We start from the raw sequence: 17,406 nt of genomic DNA, 5'->3' as shown, positions 1-17,406 counted from the left end.
TCCTGTTCTGATGGACTCACTGCAGTGTGTTAGTGTAAACAGATACTGTACCATAACTGGAATAGTCCTGCTCTTGATCAAGCGCGACTGTGTGTCCACATTGAGACCGGCATTCTTCAGAGCAGCGATCCTTGCTGAGATGTCACAGATCTACAGCAGACGCAGAGAAAGGATTAAAATGATTTTGTGTTTTTAACAAACAAAACAGCACTGTTCAATATTTGAATTGTTTTTCATTTTAATCTGTTGGTGTAATTTTTATGTTTTTATGTCTTTTTTTAAAGGAAATACCGTCCAAATATCTGTCAATCAAAATCTCTCCTTCTATTTACATATTTTACTAGAAATCCAACCACGACCTACCTGCAGTTCAGATTGTTGTACCTTGGCAGCTGCTGCTGCCACCTGCTCCTCCAGGAAGGACAACTCCATGTCAGACGTGGAGCTGCAGATTCCCCGGGCACACTCCTCCAGGTCACTCAGCTCAGCCTCCAGACTGTACACTGATCCTGCTGCCACGTACACCTGCAGCACATTTAAAAAAAATCAAGTTTAAGTGTTTTTGAAACCTGCGTTCGTTTGAACTTTATTTCTCTAAAACTACTAAAATTGCACAAAACAGGAAATAGCAGCTTGCAGTGATGGAACAAGGATAAGTGAAATAAGCACTTATTTTGGAGATTTTGCTGCATTTTAACACATTTTTGCAGACGATTTTGTTTAATACTCATCTTCACAATAATGTCATTAGGCCATATTTGCTCATTTATGTGCTCATTTATAACTATAATTATAACTGTAATAATGAAAAACAAGTTTCACTAGTTCCACATTATTATATTATTGAACAGTTAGATAATCATAAAGGTTTTTGGTTATAAACTTTAACAGGATGTTAAAAAAAAATTAAACAACATGTTAAAAATAAAAAGTTGGCCAAAAGTATTTATATCCTGGGTAATGTTAGGTATATATTAGATTACAAGGCAATGCGAATATTATATTCTTCATTATTTCTACCCTATCTGAGTTATTGTGTTGAAGTATGGGGGAATACATATGTGACTAATATGAAACCACTATACTTATTACAGAAGAGAGCACTTTGAATTATGCATAATGTTAAATATAGAGAACACACTAATAATTTGTTTATAAAATCTAAATTATTAAAACTAGACGATATAGTGAAATTACAGACATTAATTATTATGTTTAGGGCAAAAAATAAAACACTAATGGGGACAGCAGAAGGAAGTTTTATTTTAAGCACCGGTTTGCTTGAACCACACAAAGCCAAATGTGTCCAACAGTCATAGGCATAAGAAACTGGAATTCTCTCCATGATCATTTTAAGGGTTGTACAAATGTTTCTCAATTTAAAATCTGCTATAAGAATAAAATGATAAACCGATATGAAGAAGCTGAAAATAACAGAAATTGTAGAAAGAATGATCCTTTTAGTTTGATATTTAGTGGTATTGCTCATTGTTGAGTATATTGTTCTGTTTGTTTTGTTGTGTTGTGTTGTGTTGTGTGCAGAATAGTGTCAGAGTGTATTTTTGGCTGTAAGTGCCTACTTGTATTATCACAGATAGGGGGCAAGTGTCAATCAGAATTTATTCTTCTTCCTGCTCCTTTTCATGTTACTTTAATTGAAAGAAAGGTTGTGTATAGGAAATGAATTACTGCTGTACCATGTGTGAAACAAAATAAAACAAAAAACAAAAACAATGCATGATGGAATAACAGCTACATTAACCACAATTTTTATGTGTTAATTATTTGATGGACTCAACTGAAAATTATTAAAAATAATGATTTTAATAAATTATCTCAACAGCAATTGAAAATCTAGTGAATAAAGTGAAACTATTAAAACAAGCTGTCACGTCACTGAGTTATTGAGAGAGAAATTGAAGCAGGGTAAATGTAAGGGAAAAAGGAAGCAGCCAAAGTAACTTATTATTCAGTTGGCTTTGTTTCTTTTTAATGTTTGTTGAAAGATTTATGGTAATATTTAATTATACTTAGCGGATCCTTTTAAAGCCTAAATTAAAATGCTGCATCTTCAAAACAAGAGCTAACCGTGCTACATGTGATGTAGAATATCTTTAAACTGAACTCACGTTTTCCTCCAGTCTGGAGAACTGCTGGTCCAGTTTTTTGGGGTCAGTGTTGGGGGGCAGGGAGGTGGATGGGGGTGGGGTGTTTTCTCCTCCCTCCACACCCTGCAGCAGGTCTTCAGTGGCGTTCAGCACCTTCAGCATCTCAGTAGTGATGCTGCGCAGGGACACGGCTGAGTATCTCTACAGCACACAAACAGAGACGGGTGTTACTCTAAATACTGACATCTCCTGGCAGTGTGATTAAGGATACCTTTATTTTCATTTAAATTAGAAAAACAAGTAAGAGTGCAATAGAACAACTGTTCATACCCAGGTGACCAAAATATAGGAATTCAGTGTGAAGGATTTTAAAGCTTGCAGTTTGAATTTCCTCCACATCCTGATGTTTTTTTTAGGTCATACTGGGATATTAACGCTCTTACGTTAGCCTGGACTCAGATTAATGAAATGCAGTGCCACTCCACTTACTGCTCTAAATAAAGTTCAAAATAAAAACATCCAGATGCATGAATGAATTCAAATGCATTTCAGGAGGAGGGACTTCAGTCACAGTGGATGGTAATCAGCTATAAAAGCTAGTAAATCATTAATATTATGGATTTTCTTTTTTGGGGGGGGTAACATTGATGACATGTTGAAAAATAAGTTATGCATGACAAACATGGAAAAATATTAAAAAACAAAAACTAATCTGAGTACCCGTCTTCAACCAAAACAAAGTTCATTCTCACCTGCTCCAACAGAGTCGACATAAACTCTATTGTTTTGTAAAGCTCCATGTCTCTACCCTACAGCTCACACAGCGCAGGAGGAAACGAAGCACACAGAGGAGAAAGAAGCATCAGACAGAAGTTAGTTGCGTTCAAAACAAATGATTTTTAGGGAGTTTGCACTGGACTTTAAAGTGATATATTGCAAGTAAAGGAGACACAGGAGAACCTAAACTCGTAGAGAGCTCTACTGGGGTGTCGGCTCTTACAGCTCTATCATAAACTCTGCATTTCGCATCGTCAGTATTGTTTTATTATGTTATTATAATCTAGTCCAATACAGCAGGAAGCACTATAAGCTGTAATAACACAAATCAAGACTTCTTCTGTAATCAAACTCTTAAAGGGGGCAAAGTTTGTAAATGAAATTTTAGCACAGGCCTGTTGGACTGAATATAAACACTTGAGCTCAAATGAACGGAAAACTTTTAGGAAGTGAGAGGAAAACAGCGATGAAGCAGGAAGTTATGTAAAGCAGGTTTACACAAACGTTTGTTTTCTTTACGGCAGACAGAAAATAGAATAAAGGTTTGGCCAGCCAGGAATTAATCAGGGACCCTCTGGCAAATAAAACACACCATGCAGACTCATTAGCACGATTATACATTCTTTGGAGGGTCTTTAATAAATCTGGTTATTGGGACAGACTATGTCTGATGCAGGATTATGTGTAATCTTGTAGCACTGATAGAAATAATGAATCCTGTGTTTTATTTCTTATGAACTGACCTTTTCATTTGTAACTGGTGAAATGTGCACGTGTGTGTTTGTTTTGTTCTAAGGTGCATAGGCTCACTTTACCCAGCAGAGTGTTAGTAGGAAATAAGTGTCAGAAAAAAGCTTCTGAAATGGTCTCACAGCTTGAGTGCTTACATTCTGAATCTCCTCTGCTGACAGTAAACCCTCGGGCAGAGACAAAGTGCTGCTTTCTTCCATGATGTCTGCACTTTTGTCTTTGACTTCCTTCATGTCTGTCTTCTCCATGTCTGCAGTATCTCCCCATGTCTCCAGTGCTTTCCGCTCTGCTGCCAGACTTTCTCTTCCATCCTCTTTTTCCTCCGTGTCCTCTTCTGTTCTTTCACACATCATGGTAGCTTCACTTGTCTCAAATGTCTTGGTAAATGTCAAAGCTGCAGGTTTTTCTTTAACCAAACTTTTTTCACTTTCTTTCTGCTCATTTACATCTCTGCCTGCCTTGTCTGTGTTCTCCCGTTTTGCAGAAATATCTCCTTCAGTTTCCTCACTTCTATTTTCCTCGGGATGTTTTCTCACCTCTGACTCAGACCTCTGGTGGCCTCTTTGACTTTGAGACTCCTTTGAAAGATGTCCCGTCTCCTCTGAAGCGTCTGTGCTTTGTCCAACCTTTTCTCCTTTCTCTCCTCCTTGATCACTGCTTTCATCTTCATCCTTTAGCTCTTTGTTTCTTCCTCCGACATTATCCATTATTGGTTCTACGTCCATGTCGCCCAAAGTCATTAACAACATGCTGCTGATTATTCTGTCGAATTCTTCATCGCTGTCCTCTAAAGATTGCCTCTTTTTCTCGCTTTCTTTGCTTTCTTTCTGAAACTTGTCTTCTCTGTCTTGGTCGGGCCACTTTGCCTCAAGCCAATTCTTTTGCTGTAAGTCGCTTCCCTGTGCTTCCACCCCTGTTTTTAAGTTAATCTCTTGTCTTTTCTCTGAGTCGTTTTCACTCTCATTTCCTTTGAAAACTTCTACTTTTTCAGCGCCTAAGTGCCCCTTGGCTATTGTTTCATCCACTGTTACCCTCTCCACCGTGCAATCTTTATTTTCCGCTCTCTCATTTTCCTCATGCTGGACAGCCTCGACTTGTATCTGATTGTAAAAAGCATCCTCATGTATTACTTTTCCATCCCTGCCCTCTCTCATTGTTTTCTCAGTATCAGCCATTAACTCAAACATGTTCACGTCCAGGTCTCCAATGGACTCTGTCCTCTCCCTATCTGCTCTCTCCCAAAGCTCTTCCATCTCAATGCTGTTCTCAGTTTCTCCTTGTTTCATCTCCTCCTCCATTTCTCCCTCATTCTCTCCAATTCTATCCAGCTCATCCTCAGTGGAAGAAAACTGAGAAGCCCTCACTAAACTGACCAAATCGCGTAGCTGTGCTGCTTCCTCTGCTGGCAGTTTCCACAGAGACTCTTCGTCCATCGTCTCGTCTCCTTCTCTGCTCACTCTGTCCAACTCGTCCTCTGTAGATGAAAACTCGGAGGCACTGACTTGATTAACTAATCTACACACTTTCACCACCAGCTCCTCCTCGTCCTCGTCCTCTTCCTCTCCCTTTTCCTTTTCTTCTATGCCAACTTTGTCCAGCTCGTCCTCTGTGGATGAGAACTGTGAAGCTCTGACTTGTTTTTCCAACTGACATATTTTGTAAGTCAGTCCTTTTGGCTTTTTCTCATCTTGCTCTTTATCTTCCTCCTCCATATCTTCATCGTTCTCTCTTTCCCACTCTCCTTCACTTCTGTCGAGGTTATCTTCAGTAGACGAAAAGTATGAGAGTCTGGACTGTGCAACAAGCCTGTAAAATCTGTATTTCATCTCTTCATCCATTTCTTCCTCATCCTCCATTCTCCTTTCATCCAAATCGATCTCCATTTTCCACAGCCTCTCATCTTCCTCCTCTACATCCGTACTTTCTTGAGTCCTTTTCTTCGTCTGTCCATCATCTCCGTCTTCATCAAGCTTTTCATTTCTTGTGGTCGAGTCAGAAACTCGTGCCGCTTGCTGCTGCAGACTTAACTGAAGCTCCTCGTCCACTGGATTGGATTTATTTACAGTGATGTTACCCTCAGAGTCAAACGGTTCAGGGGTGGTGGCTTCAGACGTCAGAGTGTCAGAGGTCACATCATCAGAAGGATGTGGTGGGACGTTGTCATTTTGATTTAAATCCTGCAAACAGAAAGAGTGTTTGACTTAGAAAATATAAATTTATTATATTTACCATTGCTATTATTTGTGAAGTGGGTTTGTTGTCTTGAAAAACAGAGACTTGACTGATTGATTTATCAGTTAACTGAGTAATCATCTCATTTCTTTATCGTCATAGCTCCATGCAAACAACTGCAGAAATTAGACAAGTTTCAGAGCAAAAGCTGGCAGCTTTGCATGTTTAAAGGTCCTTGAATGACTCAGCTGGATAGTCCAGTGTCCTTTCATCTGTATTTCTTTCTTACCGACACAGGAGAAGAAGCCACCGTTTCTTTTTTACTCTTTCTCCTCTTCCGTGACTTCCTCATTTTTGTCACCTTCGTCTCTCCCTGATTCCCTCCTGCTCCCTCCAGGTTAAAGTTCACATCGATGATGTTTGTCCTGTGGGATGACGAAGGTCTGATGATCTCTGCCGGCACCTTCCGCTTTAAGAGAGCCATGAGAGGTTTTTTAGGCTTCCAGTTCCCCTCAGAGTCTGAAAACAGACCATCTTGGCTGCCTCGCTCGCCCGTTAGTGGCGATGGGATGCTGTCGCCGGCGTCAGGCAGGTGAAAGTTAGAGTCCGTCATCTTCCTGTGGATCTCCTTGAGGACGGCACCCCAGGAGCTGTCAGGCTCTGGTCTGCTTTCGTTGTCTGAGCCCAGACCTTCGTAGGCTGACACCACTCCGGACTCCCTCTCCAAAGCGCTGTAGACCAGGCTCTTCCTTTTAGTGAGTAGGCTGGGACGAGACAGCTGGGCGCTCTGCAGGGCAATCCAGTTCCCATCAGGGCTCTTCAGCACTGCGGACACACCGACGCATAGACGCATTTACACAGACATGCACATACACACACAAGGACGCAGATATCACGCAGAGAAGCAGGGAGCAGTGTGCCAAACGAGGCATATAACGATGCAACAAAAACACCCACACAAGTATTACCTACCACACCTTTAACTAGAACTGAGAGCGTGACATTACAGCTAGCAGTTCCCCAACAAGGCAGAGAAAATTTGGATATGAAGCCAGTTTGTATGAAAACTTTGAAAAGAGATAAAGTATGAAAAAAAGCATTAAATGCTGATGCAAATGTGGACCGTTTTCCTTAAAATTGGGAGACTGTAGCATTGTTTACCTGTCACTTAAATCATGTTGTTCCAGTTACAGGAGCACGCATGTTGTGTATATCATATGTAATGAACCTGTTCCAACTTTTTATGGTAATACATTCAATCATAAACAGTGTGAGGAGAAAAATATACATAAAATAATCCAATTTACAACTGTGAGTTTAACATACTTGTTGAGTTTTTGAGGATCTTACCAGCGTTATCCAGCCGGTCTACACTCTTCCAAGCCGACCCAGCTCCTTCCTTCTGTAATGTCTGCGGGGAGTCTTCTATAAGGCCCGGAAGGTCATTGTCCAACAGTGAGAAAGCAGATTGTGACCTCTGGGGAAAAAGATAAAAGTCATTGCAAAATTAGAAAAAAATAATTTGGTGATATTTGAATTGATCTTTTATTTCTATAAACTGATGATAATATAAAGGTTCCTTGTTGAATAGTTCAACCAGCAGAGGTCAGCATGTGGAAACAGAAATGATCATGTCATCCTTTGTTTCAGTGAAAGAAGAACTGATGACTTACTGTTCAGCTGCTTCTGATGTGCGTGTGAAGAAGAACCTAAAGGTCCAGCAACATTTATCATATGAAGAACAACCTTCTTACTTGACTAACTCATTTTGGCCCATGGCCTTCATCAGGATCATCACAGAACAGACTCTAAGTACCAAATATTCTTTTTTTTAAAAACACAGCCTGGGTGGTACCAACAAAAGAGATTTTTAAATGTAACTTGTTCTTCATACTACATGTGCTCCTGGAGCTTTAACGTCTTCTAAGCAAACTGGTTTACTCATTAAGAATAAATACAAATACATTACTTGAGTTATTTCCCACCAATTATTCACAAAGGTAAAGTTGTTGGATCACAAAACGTGTTTCTGATTTATTTATTTTTACCCAGAGGCTTGGTTGATGTTTCTGTGAGCTGGACGCTTGATCAGAGGGGGACTGATGTTGATGATGAAGGTCAGTGTTGCGTTCAAGGGCCAAGTCTTGATCATATTCTGCTCTCATCTCAGCCAAAGTCTTTCTCCTACTAATGATCTTACATAAACAGAGACTAGGATTAGTGCTGCAAACAGCTCAGTACTCTGCAGATGAAAAAATAAATAAAATTAAATAATTAACTCCTTTCTAATACTGGAAGGTTTGAAGAGGCCTTCACATGCTAAATTATTGTTCTTATGTTTTTTACTTTTTGCACAATGGTTTTGGCCAGTTCCTCAATGAGCTCTCCTCTGTGCTCCCGCAGATAGCGTGCTTCATTCTGCTTCTCCTGTTGTAAACACAAATAAAAAAGCTATTCATCGCCGCAAACAAACACTCTAAGCTGATTACTCCTCTGAATATACACTACATATACATGTTTGCTGTGCTACATCCAAAAGCTTTAGCATACTTTGAGAGATTAGTAAGAAGTAAATCTTTTCTAACATAACTGTGTTTTTAAAGATGCAGCATCAGAAATCTAAGTTAGAAAGGTCAAGTGATGAATTAAACCAAAATAATTCCCCCTATATGAAAAAGTATAACATTTTAAAGGCTAGCATGTTACTGGGGTTTCATGTGAATGAGCAAATCGTTTTCAGTTGAGTTAAAAAGGTATGCAGATATTAGATGAACTTTGTTTAAGAAAATACTTTCAACCTGCATTCTTTCAAAAGACCAACAGGGGGTGCTGACTATGGTTGAAACAAAGAAATTTAGGAAAAATGTCCTTTCAGCTATGACCTCTTTAACGACCCAACCTCATGGCTTTATGGTCGTACATACTGGGTTCAAGGCTTACTGAATACAATTTTTTAAATTATGATTCAAGTTAGAAAAGAAAAGAATGCGGTTTCATGGCAGTCCCTCCTTGTGATTGACAAGTTATAACCATACAAGGGTCACTCAGCCAAAACACATCAGCAAAAGCATTCAGATCGAGGATTCACATCATGACCTCCTCGGGTTATTTCATGGAGTGGCCACATTTTACATACAGCTATGAGCAAAGATAGCAATCGCCCTGCCATTGCCTTATACTGTAGTATTAAACCATCTGAGTTTTGGACGGAAGCATAATCCTGATGGTTTAACTTAATCTGACTGAAAGAAAATAAAAAAACAGAATAGTATTATCGAATTTCCCAGAGGAACCCACCCGAGGGATTAATAAAGTTCTATCTTATCTTATCTCAGATTAAAAAGAAACTTCATGTAAGGTCTCTAGAGGCTATTTATCAAAGTGCAGATTGAGGATAATCTCCAACATAATGTAGCATTTCCAGTAGAAGACTGTATGGGTCGATAGAGGTTCGAACAATAAGCAACTATTTGTATGAGAGGAAAAACATGAATAACCTGATTGGAAGTGTCAAATTCAGCCTTGGAAATGGCCTCGTCTATGGCCTCCTCTAAATACATATGAAAAACATGCACTTACCTGTTCTTAATTATCATTTTAAGTGTGAATTTTATCATTTTTTTTTTATTGTATTTTATTTTGAAAACCCAGAAACCGGATCTCACTCTAACGTTTAGAAGCTGCTAAGGCAGGGGTGCTCAATACGTCGATCGCGATCGACCAGTCGATCGCAAAGGTAGTATTGGTAGATCGCATGGCATTAAAAAAATAGATGCCAGCCTATCATCCATCCCGTCACTTGATTGATACAGGGAAGCCAGTCAGATGACAGCAGATTTTTTCTGACGCTTAGGTCGCTGCGCATGCGCAAACAGCGGCGCGAAGTGTAGTAAAACTGACAAGCTAGTCAGCGAGTTAACTCCAATTTTTAGCTCTCGGTTTTTTCTCTTAAACCTGGCCGTCAGCAGCTACTGTCCGGACTATGCATCCCTGGCTGATTCAATTCAGTGCAAGTCATCAGAGTAAACTCAGGTAATGACAAAAAATTTACATAGTTAATTGTGTTGTGAAATATTGGATATTGCGGTTATGCATGTATATACATTGTAGATATAAAGAATCCTCAATATATTTATAAATAAGTATATGTTTTGGATTTTTGTAGTGGGTAGATCATTTTGACTTGGTCATTTTATAAGTAGCTCACATGCGGAAAAAGTGTGAGCACCCCTGTGCTAAGGCTTCCGCTCCTCACAGCGCGCGTTTGCACTGTGAGGGTAAGTCCTGTAATGAAAGGCTCTGGCATTTTTATGGTTTCTGGTGTGAATGTTGTTACATAAGTTGTACATGTCGATGTATATAGGTTCATATTGATGTTAGAAAGTTTCTGTGTAACTGAAACAAAGGCGGGTTGCTGTTAAATAGTGTTTCTGCCGTATTTATGCTCTTTGGCAGTTAGTCTTTGTCAGCCCCCTAGTGGTTGCTGCGCATAGCAGGAAATGTGTTTGGATTTACCGTTTTTCTGTGCTTTTTGTGATGTTGTTTTACATTGTAGGAGCTACAATTGCTGGTACCATCAGAAGACACCTGTTGAGTGTGTTTTATGTCTTCTGCAGGTACGTGAGCTTGTTAACAGCCATTTTGTCTGTAAAGCACAAGCAAGTGAAGATGTAATGCGCTATTGTTAATTTGACCACTAGAGGGAAATGTTTAGTTGGTGATACTTATGTTATCCTGTTATTCTGTTTTATACGATTGTGAAATGTATTTTATTAGTCATAAGATTTCTTTTGTATACAAGCTCAGTATGACAGAGTGTAAAATGAGAGAAGTTATTATTTTCCACCTTTTCTTTATTAAAAGGTTAATTGTAAGTCTGTTAAGACAGCGTGCGTTTGCACTGTGAGGGAGCTACAATTGCTGGTACCATCAGAAGACACCTGTTGAGTGTGTTTTATGTCTTCTGCAGGAATAAATCGTGAAAAGCCAATCTTTCTGAGCGTCTGTGATTTTTGAAGAGCTGGAAGTGTTACACAAAGATAGCAATCGCCCTGCCATTGTCTTATACTGTAGTATTAAACCATCTGAGTTTTGGACTGAAGCATAATCCTGATGGTTTAACTTAATCTGACTGAAAGAAAATAAAAAAACAGAATAGTCAGATTAAAAAGAAACTTCATGTAAGGTCTCTAGAGGCTATTTATCAAAGTGCAGATTGAGGATAATCTCCAACATAATGTAGCATTTCCAGTAGAAGACTGTATGGGTCGATAAAGGTTCGAACAATAAGCAACTATTTGTATGAGAGGAAAAACATGAATAACCTGATTGGAAGTGTCAAATTCAGCCTTGGAAATGGCCTCGTCTATGGCCTCCTCTGCCACCCGCCTGGCCACAGTGAGCGTCTCCGCCATGCTGTGCTCTAAATGCGAAAATAACAATCACGTGTTTTGTTGTTATTTGAAGGACTTTTGGATCAAACAATTGTTTACTCTGCAAAATTTTATAAAGAAGGAGCAGTTTTCAGTTCAGTTCACTTTTAAAGACATGCATCTGTCTGCATTCAGTCCCAGTTTCTGCAGACTGAGACATGACCACCAGCCCAAAGCAGCTTTTCATTCATGTTTGCCGTCACTCATCCTGTTAGCGCAGTGAACTATGCGCGTGATGACAAATGAGAGCAAGGCAGGACACAGAAGAGAACAGACTGACATGGTTGTTTGAGATGCAATAGGAACCTGCGCCAAAAGATTACAGCTAAGATCATAAAACTACTCAATTCTTCTGCTATAAAGCATTACATGAAAGTCAGCATGGGAACAAATATGGATTCATGTGGAATCATGAGAGGATTATGTTTGACCTGGATATTGGGAAATATCTTTTTCTTGTTGAAATTCACTTTAACAGGAAATGGATGACCAATCAGGAGAAAAAGGCCAAATGTTCGAGTAGCCAAATCTGATGTATGGCAAATAAATGGTGAGCATTTCACTGACTGATTTGGGTAAAAGATGGAAAAGCTCTCACATTCGACTGCAAATACTCTCATATTGGTGAAGGTTTGCTGTCTGGGTCTGTCTGCACCAATGAGACCAACCCAGTTGCAATGGGTGTCTTTGCAATACAGGACTCAATCTGTTTGCCAACGAGTTGTATTCTTATAGTATATAAACACAAAGTTGCCAAGCGCCGTTTTTCCATTAAATTTCTGGATTTCTGGCCTGGCTGGAACTTCATTATTATCATGGAGCTAAATGAATAAAACATGTAGCACCATAACACCTCTGTTTAAGCTATTAAATTCACTCCATAAGAGATTAAATCAAGAAACATAAAATTAATAGGCCTAAAACTGATGCTCCAGGAAGGGCTAAAAAAATAAGCCAACATTGCAATACAATACATATTGGTTTCTTGCAGAGTAACACAAGATAATCATCTGAACTGTGTTAAGTTAACAAAATCCACCTTTGTGCATCTTAATACTCTTCGCAAGAAAGCAAATATTTCCCTGCAAACCCAAATTCAGCTTTATTATCTTCAATATAAAAGTTGATGTTATAATATTGTGGTGCAGATTGTTAAATTTGCACTTGCCCAACCTCAAAAATTGAGGAAAACAGAGCTACGCTGGGACTTAAAGGCGCACAGCTCCAAAGGGCTCACTGATGAGTTAACTGACCCCTGTACTTAAAGTTACTTTGGCACTTCAGTATTTTACAAATACCAGAAATACAACTAAAACCAATTACATTTAGAACTGTAAGCAAAACTTGAATGGCAGGTCTTTTTTTTTTTACTTCATTGCTAACAAACAAAAACTGAAACTAATTAGTTTAACGTTTATCTTAGCTAGTTACTGGGAGAAAGCTGAACTGGGGAAAATCTGTAACTTTTGTACATTAAATAAAGCATTTATGCCACCACAAAGTGTCATACTTTTGATATGTGAAAGTCCAAGTGTATGCATGTGTAATTACAACAGCAGGTGTACAGTACAATCAAGCATCAGTGAAGTCATAATTAAATGTGTCTGCACCTTCAGTTTGTCTGTAAAACGTTGAGTCGCTCCCGCAGACGCTGTCCTCATTGCAGATGCTCTCCTCATAGGCGCTGCCCTCTGCAGACACACACATGTTTACATGAACGTGAAAAGACTTCCACGTGGGATTAACCTTTTTATCCTGGAACCTGATCACGGGAATAACCTTTAAATAAGATGAAGCATTAAAGAGATGAAGGAGCATCTTTTTGGTCACTGTCATTTTTTAAATTGCGTTATGGAAACTACATTTGTGCAATTATGAGAATTAATTTTGATATTTTATTATGACAAGAACAGTTTTCATTGCAAATACCTAAACCTCAGCTGTGCTGTCTCCAGTGAGATGTTCTTTCCTGTATGAGAGCTTAATTTTTGATTTATTAAGTGTAAGTTTTGATAAAAATGACACTCTACCATGTTTTTCGCTTGGTTTGATTACTTGTTTCCTCACTACATTTGCTGGTAATACATCTATGGTGTAAACAGATATAACTACACAAACTTATCAACAGTATCTCTGACCGATATTTGAAATACATAATCTGATTTTAATGTCGGTAACTGCTCAGTAGAGAGCACTCAGTCACTCTCTACATAGTTTCCCCTTGCAGCTCTTAAGCTCTGAGCTCTTTTCACATCATTTAAATATTCATGCAACAATGCATCCATTTGTGGTTATATAAGTGCATTAGTTTCCTCATGCATGGCATTACCAGCCGATCTGTGCACAGCAGGGCCCGGTTCAAGGGTACAGCTGAGTACACGGGGTCACTTCAATTCATTTAAAAGGCCAAAGAGCACTTAAGTAATATGAACTGTTCAGATTTTTTAAATGAAGCAAGCACTTTACTCCACTGGTTAAAACTCCAGAGACAAGCTTGATGTGAAATATCCTGAAATAGAGACAACCTGAGGATTTTTTTTGTGTTTTATTTGCAGGAAAAGGGATTTTGTTCTAGTGACGCCTCGTGTATGTCTGCAGACATCTGTGTCATAACAGATGCATGCGATTAGAAGTATGACCAGAACAGCAGCTGGAGGTCACTGTAACCCTGAAGGCGCCATGAATCTCTCGGGAAGGCGAGCTGACAGAGGCATGCATAAGAATATGAACTCTGCAGCAGAAAGTACTTCTCCCGTGTATCATGAATGGCAGAGTATATTCCATTGATTTGAATAACATTAACCTACATCTATTCTACCTTTAGATCTTACAGAAATCCAATAAATTCCTTTAACCACAACTTCCAATGAATTTATGAATTCCTTCAAAAGTAAAACTGAAACCATTAGAGAGAAAACATTTCTAACCACCTTACAGACTCATTATTATATACAGCTACTTTCAGTACTACTAATATTTACGTAACTTCAATATACACTTCCTCCAAACCATCAACGTGTCTTTTAGACCCTATTCCTGCAAAACTGCTCAGAGAAGTCCTACCATTATTAATTTTTCAATCGTATGATTAATCTACACATTATATATTAAACCATCATTTAAAAAGCCATCACTCGACCCGGCTGTCAACTGGCCTAATTATAGGCCAATCTCAAACCATCCTTTTATCATTTTCTTGAAAGAGTATTTGTTAAACAGCTAACTGATCAAAGAGTTATTGTTAATTTCTCTTCCATGGTGTGTTTTGTCCTGTGTTCGTCTAATCACTTTCAACCGCTAGCGGAAGATTTAGCCCAGTTCTGCCAGGTTTCTTCCTGTTTAAAGGGAGTTTTTCCTTCCCACTGTTGCTAAGTGCTTGGCCATAGGTAGTCATCTGTTTGCTGGGGCTGATTTGGAGCTATGTAAATAAAAGTTAATTGAAATTGAATTAAAATGAAAATTAAATCAGTACTAAAGCTAACCTATTATTTTACAGTCTTAGATATCTTTAACGTGCTAGCAGGACTTAGAGCTAAATGCTAAAGCTAGCAGAATCCTAATAATCATCATTATGCCCACAATGTTTTTTGACTTGTTAGTATGCTTATATAAGTAATCTTTAACACTGAGGATGCCATTTGTTCTCCATGTTTACAGCAGCAAACTAAAAAACTGAACAATTAAAAAAAAAAAGTGATGTCACACCAAAATTACAACAACAGTTGTAAAGATTTGTAGATGTATTTATTTTATAATCATAGTTATCATCAGGATTTGACTGTTCGTGGAAAAAACTAGTTTCAGAATTCTCAAATGATGAATCACAACAGTAATCACTAGTTTAGATGATAATAAAACGCCTGGGCCCTGTGCTTCGTACGTCGCTTACTACATCCAAGATCAAATGAAACATCCAAGACCAAACCATCGCGCTAACCGTGAGCGCGCTAATCCGGTTCCCCGAACACACCTGCTGTTGACGATTAGTACAGCTGGACGCAGTAATGTGACATCACTGGGTGTCGTAAAAGGGGCTACGCATCGATAGTAGAAACATTGATCGGCAACCCTCTGATTGGTCGGCGAAAATGTCGACGGAGCGCGCTCGGCTCGGTATTTTTCGGCAGCAGAGCAAGAACTCTTGAGTGAGGGATTTCAGGAGTTTCAGAGTTTAATCAGAACGCAAGGGAACACTGCAAAGGCTGCAAAAGCAAGGAGAGAGGGCTGGCAGGAAGTTGCTGACAAATTAAACTCGTAAGTAATTTAATAATAACAATAATAATGGAGTGGATTGATATAGCGCTTTTCAAGGCACCCAAAGCGCTTTACAATGCCACTATTCAGTCACTCTCACATTCACACACTGGTGGAGGCAGCTACACTTGTAGCCACAGCTGCCCTGGGGCAGACTGACAGAAGCCAGGCTGCCATATCGCGCCATCGGCCCCTCTGGCCAACACCAGTAGGCGGTAGGGTAGATTTATTATATTACACTATATTATCCAATATTATATTACATTATATTATAATATGTTATATTTTATCCTCTTTCACATTAGAGCCACGACAGGACCCACTAGAACATGGGAACAGGTAAAAGTGAAATATAAGAATGTTCTACAGAATGGTAATATTTATCACTTATATTGCTTTTAGTCTCTTGGAAAGAGACCCTGGAATAATCTGTTTGTTTATAACAGCAACCAAGAAAAGGGCAGAGCAAAAAAAGACAGGTGGTGGTCCTGCACCCCCTCGTCAACAAGTTGGTTAAGTAAATAATACCCTCACGGGAAAATCGATATCTCTCTATGAGCACACTGTCGCGCTGAGCTAAAGGATCCTGTCTGTCCCGCAATATACGCTGAATTCTGAGGACTCTCCTTATCAATCTTGCACCTTCCGCAATGGGTGGCTCGCGTATACGGACAGGACATGGCTGCGACAGACTTCCCAAATCCACCTTCGCTTTTATAGCCGTGGTCTCTCATCTTGATTACACGAAGTAATTTACAATTGCTACTCTGAAATATGAATTAAATCTGTAATAATCACATACATGTAATAGAATGTTAATAGTACATTTCCCTTTTTTAGGAAATGACCTGTATGTATCTGTGTGAAATCAATAAATGGATCAGGTGCTGCATTGTCTTTAGTTACATTGATGTTATTTATTTATGGTGAAACAGTGGTGGAATATCGCTGTTGCTTTCGTATGAATGACGCGGGCATACCTGCGTGGCCGCGATCTAATCCTGTTTACATAAAGTAAACCTGCTCCCCAGCAGGTTTACGCTTACGGCTCTGTTGCTATGACAGCAAGTCCCGGATGGGCTTCGGGGAACCGAACGATCCAGGATCACGCGAAATCGTCAACAATCTCATCCAGCTAACTCACTTAGCGCGGTACGAAGCACAGGCCCCTGTATGTCTGTACTATACAAAGCCTTGAGTAAATCATATATATGAGTTCGCCTCACTTCCTCTGCTCCTCAGGGCCACTTTGTTCCTTTGCGTCTCTGTTCAGAGGAGAATGTCTCCAGGCTTTGTTGAATCAGTGGACTGTGTTGAAAGGTCTTGAGGGGAAATGTTTCATTGCTGCACAAATCTCACACAAGGTTCAGGATCACACAGCATTTAGTTCTCAAATGTCAGCTCCGCTAGTTCTGATGCTATTCATGTCATACGCATTATTCATATGCAAAGTAACATCATGAGTCACGCTGAGTCGATCGCATTTTGCAACTGGATGGAGAGTTTAGTTTTCAGTGCCGGTCTGTCATTAAAGTACAAAAACGGAAGAAACAGAGTGCTAAAGAGTGCGTGTGCAGAGAATAAAAAAAAGCTATACATCAGAGGAGCGACGGCCTAACGCCAGCCCACATCAGTCCTCCTCCCACCAGGGTCAGAGCTCTGCATTATCTGCAGCAGGTGACCTCTCCTCCACACAACACACATAATTCTCTGAAATCCCTTGTCGGTTCAATCAGATCATACTCTGAACCAGTGGTTCACAGATGCTCTGGTGCTTTGTCACTGACTAGACCTAGATGCCTGAGCATATGTCACTAGGAACACATTTATTCAAAGCTCTCTGTGTCTGAACCAAAACATTTTCAGTGTGACAGCTTCTCATTTAGCTGTGAAGACACAAAAAGCTTCTTCTA

The 17,406-nt window shown here is 39.4% G+C and overlaps 1 protein-coding gene and 2 long non-coding RNA genes across 5 annotated transcripts in view; 2 read left to right on the top strand and 1 right to left on the bottom strand.

The window, feature by feature from the left end:
* LOC146687470 (uncharacterized) overlaps positions 1 to 17,406 on the bottom strand; it is a 34,500-nt gene that overhangs the window by 2,707 nt on the left and 14,387 nt on the right. The window contains exons 5-15 of one of the 3 annotated variants that reach the window (XM_085438189.1): positions 12,850 to 12,930; positions 11,132 to 11,229; positions 8,154 to 8,234; positions 7,856 to 8,002; positions 7,158 to 7,284; positions 6,097 to 6,632; positions 3,773 to 5,812; positions 2,861 to 2,917; positions 2,130 to 2,309; positions 364 to 525; positions 52 to 150 (exon numbers count right to left, since the gene is read on the bottom strand). In XM_085438189.1, the coding sequence (XP_085294315.1) occupies positions 52 to 150; positions 364 to 525; positions 2,130 to 2,309; positions 2,861 to 2,917; positions 3,773 to 5,812; positions 6,097 to 6,632; positions 7,158 to 7,284; positions 7,856 to 8,002; positions 8,154 to 8,234; positions 11,132 to 11,229; positions 12,850 to 12,930 (3,608 nt within the window). Of the gene's footprint in view, positions 1 to 51; positions 151 to 363; positions 526 to 2,129; positions 2,310 to 2,860; positions 2,918 to 3,772; positions 5,813 to 6,096; positions 6,633 to 7,157; positions 7,285 to 7,855; positions 8,003 to 8,153; positions 8,235 to 9,304; positions 9,449 to 11,131; positions 11,230 to 12,849; positions 12,931 to 17,406 lie in introns of those variants that run through there. The other 2 variants (XM_085438187.1, XM_085438188.1) reach the window with 2 other exon arrangements.
* Positions 10,058 to 14,100, top strand: LOC146687472 (uncharacterized). The gene is made up of 3 exons (XR_014916296.1): positions 10,058 to 10,423; positions 11,718 to 11,789; positions 13,795 to 14,100. It is a non-coding gene; the product is annotated as an uncharacterized LOC146687472 (long non-coding RNA).
* Positions 15,609 to 16,431, top strand: LOC146687471 (uncharacterized). Its single transcript, XR_014916297.1, has 2 exons — positions 15,609 to 15,708; positions 15,799 to 16,431. It is a non-coding gene; the product is annotated as an uncharacterized LOC146687471 (long non-coding RNA).

Source organism: Copadichromis virginalis, linkage group LG18 (assembly GCF_057382275.1).
Source record: "Copadichromis virginalis isolate Kocher_CV1m ecotype Utaka linkage group LG18, C_Virginalis_male_GT1.1, whole genome shotgun sequence".
In the NCBI taxonomy this organism is placed as follows: Eukaryota; Metazoa; Chordata; class Actinopteri; order Cichliformes; family Cichlidae; genus Copadichromis; species Copadichromis virginalis.
The sequence above is the reverse complement of the archived record's forward strand: the minus strand, read 5'-3'. Positions and strand labels throughout refer to the sequence as shown.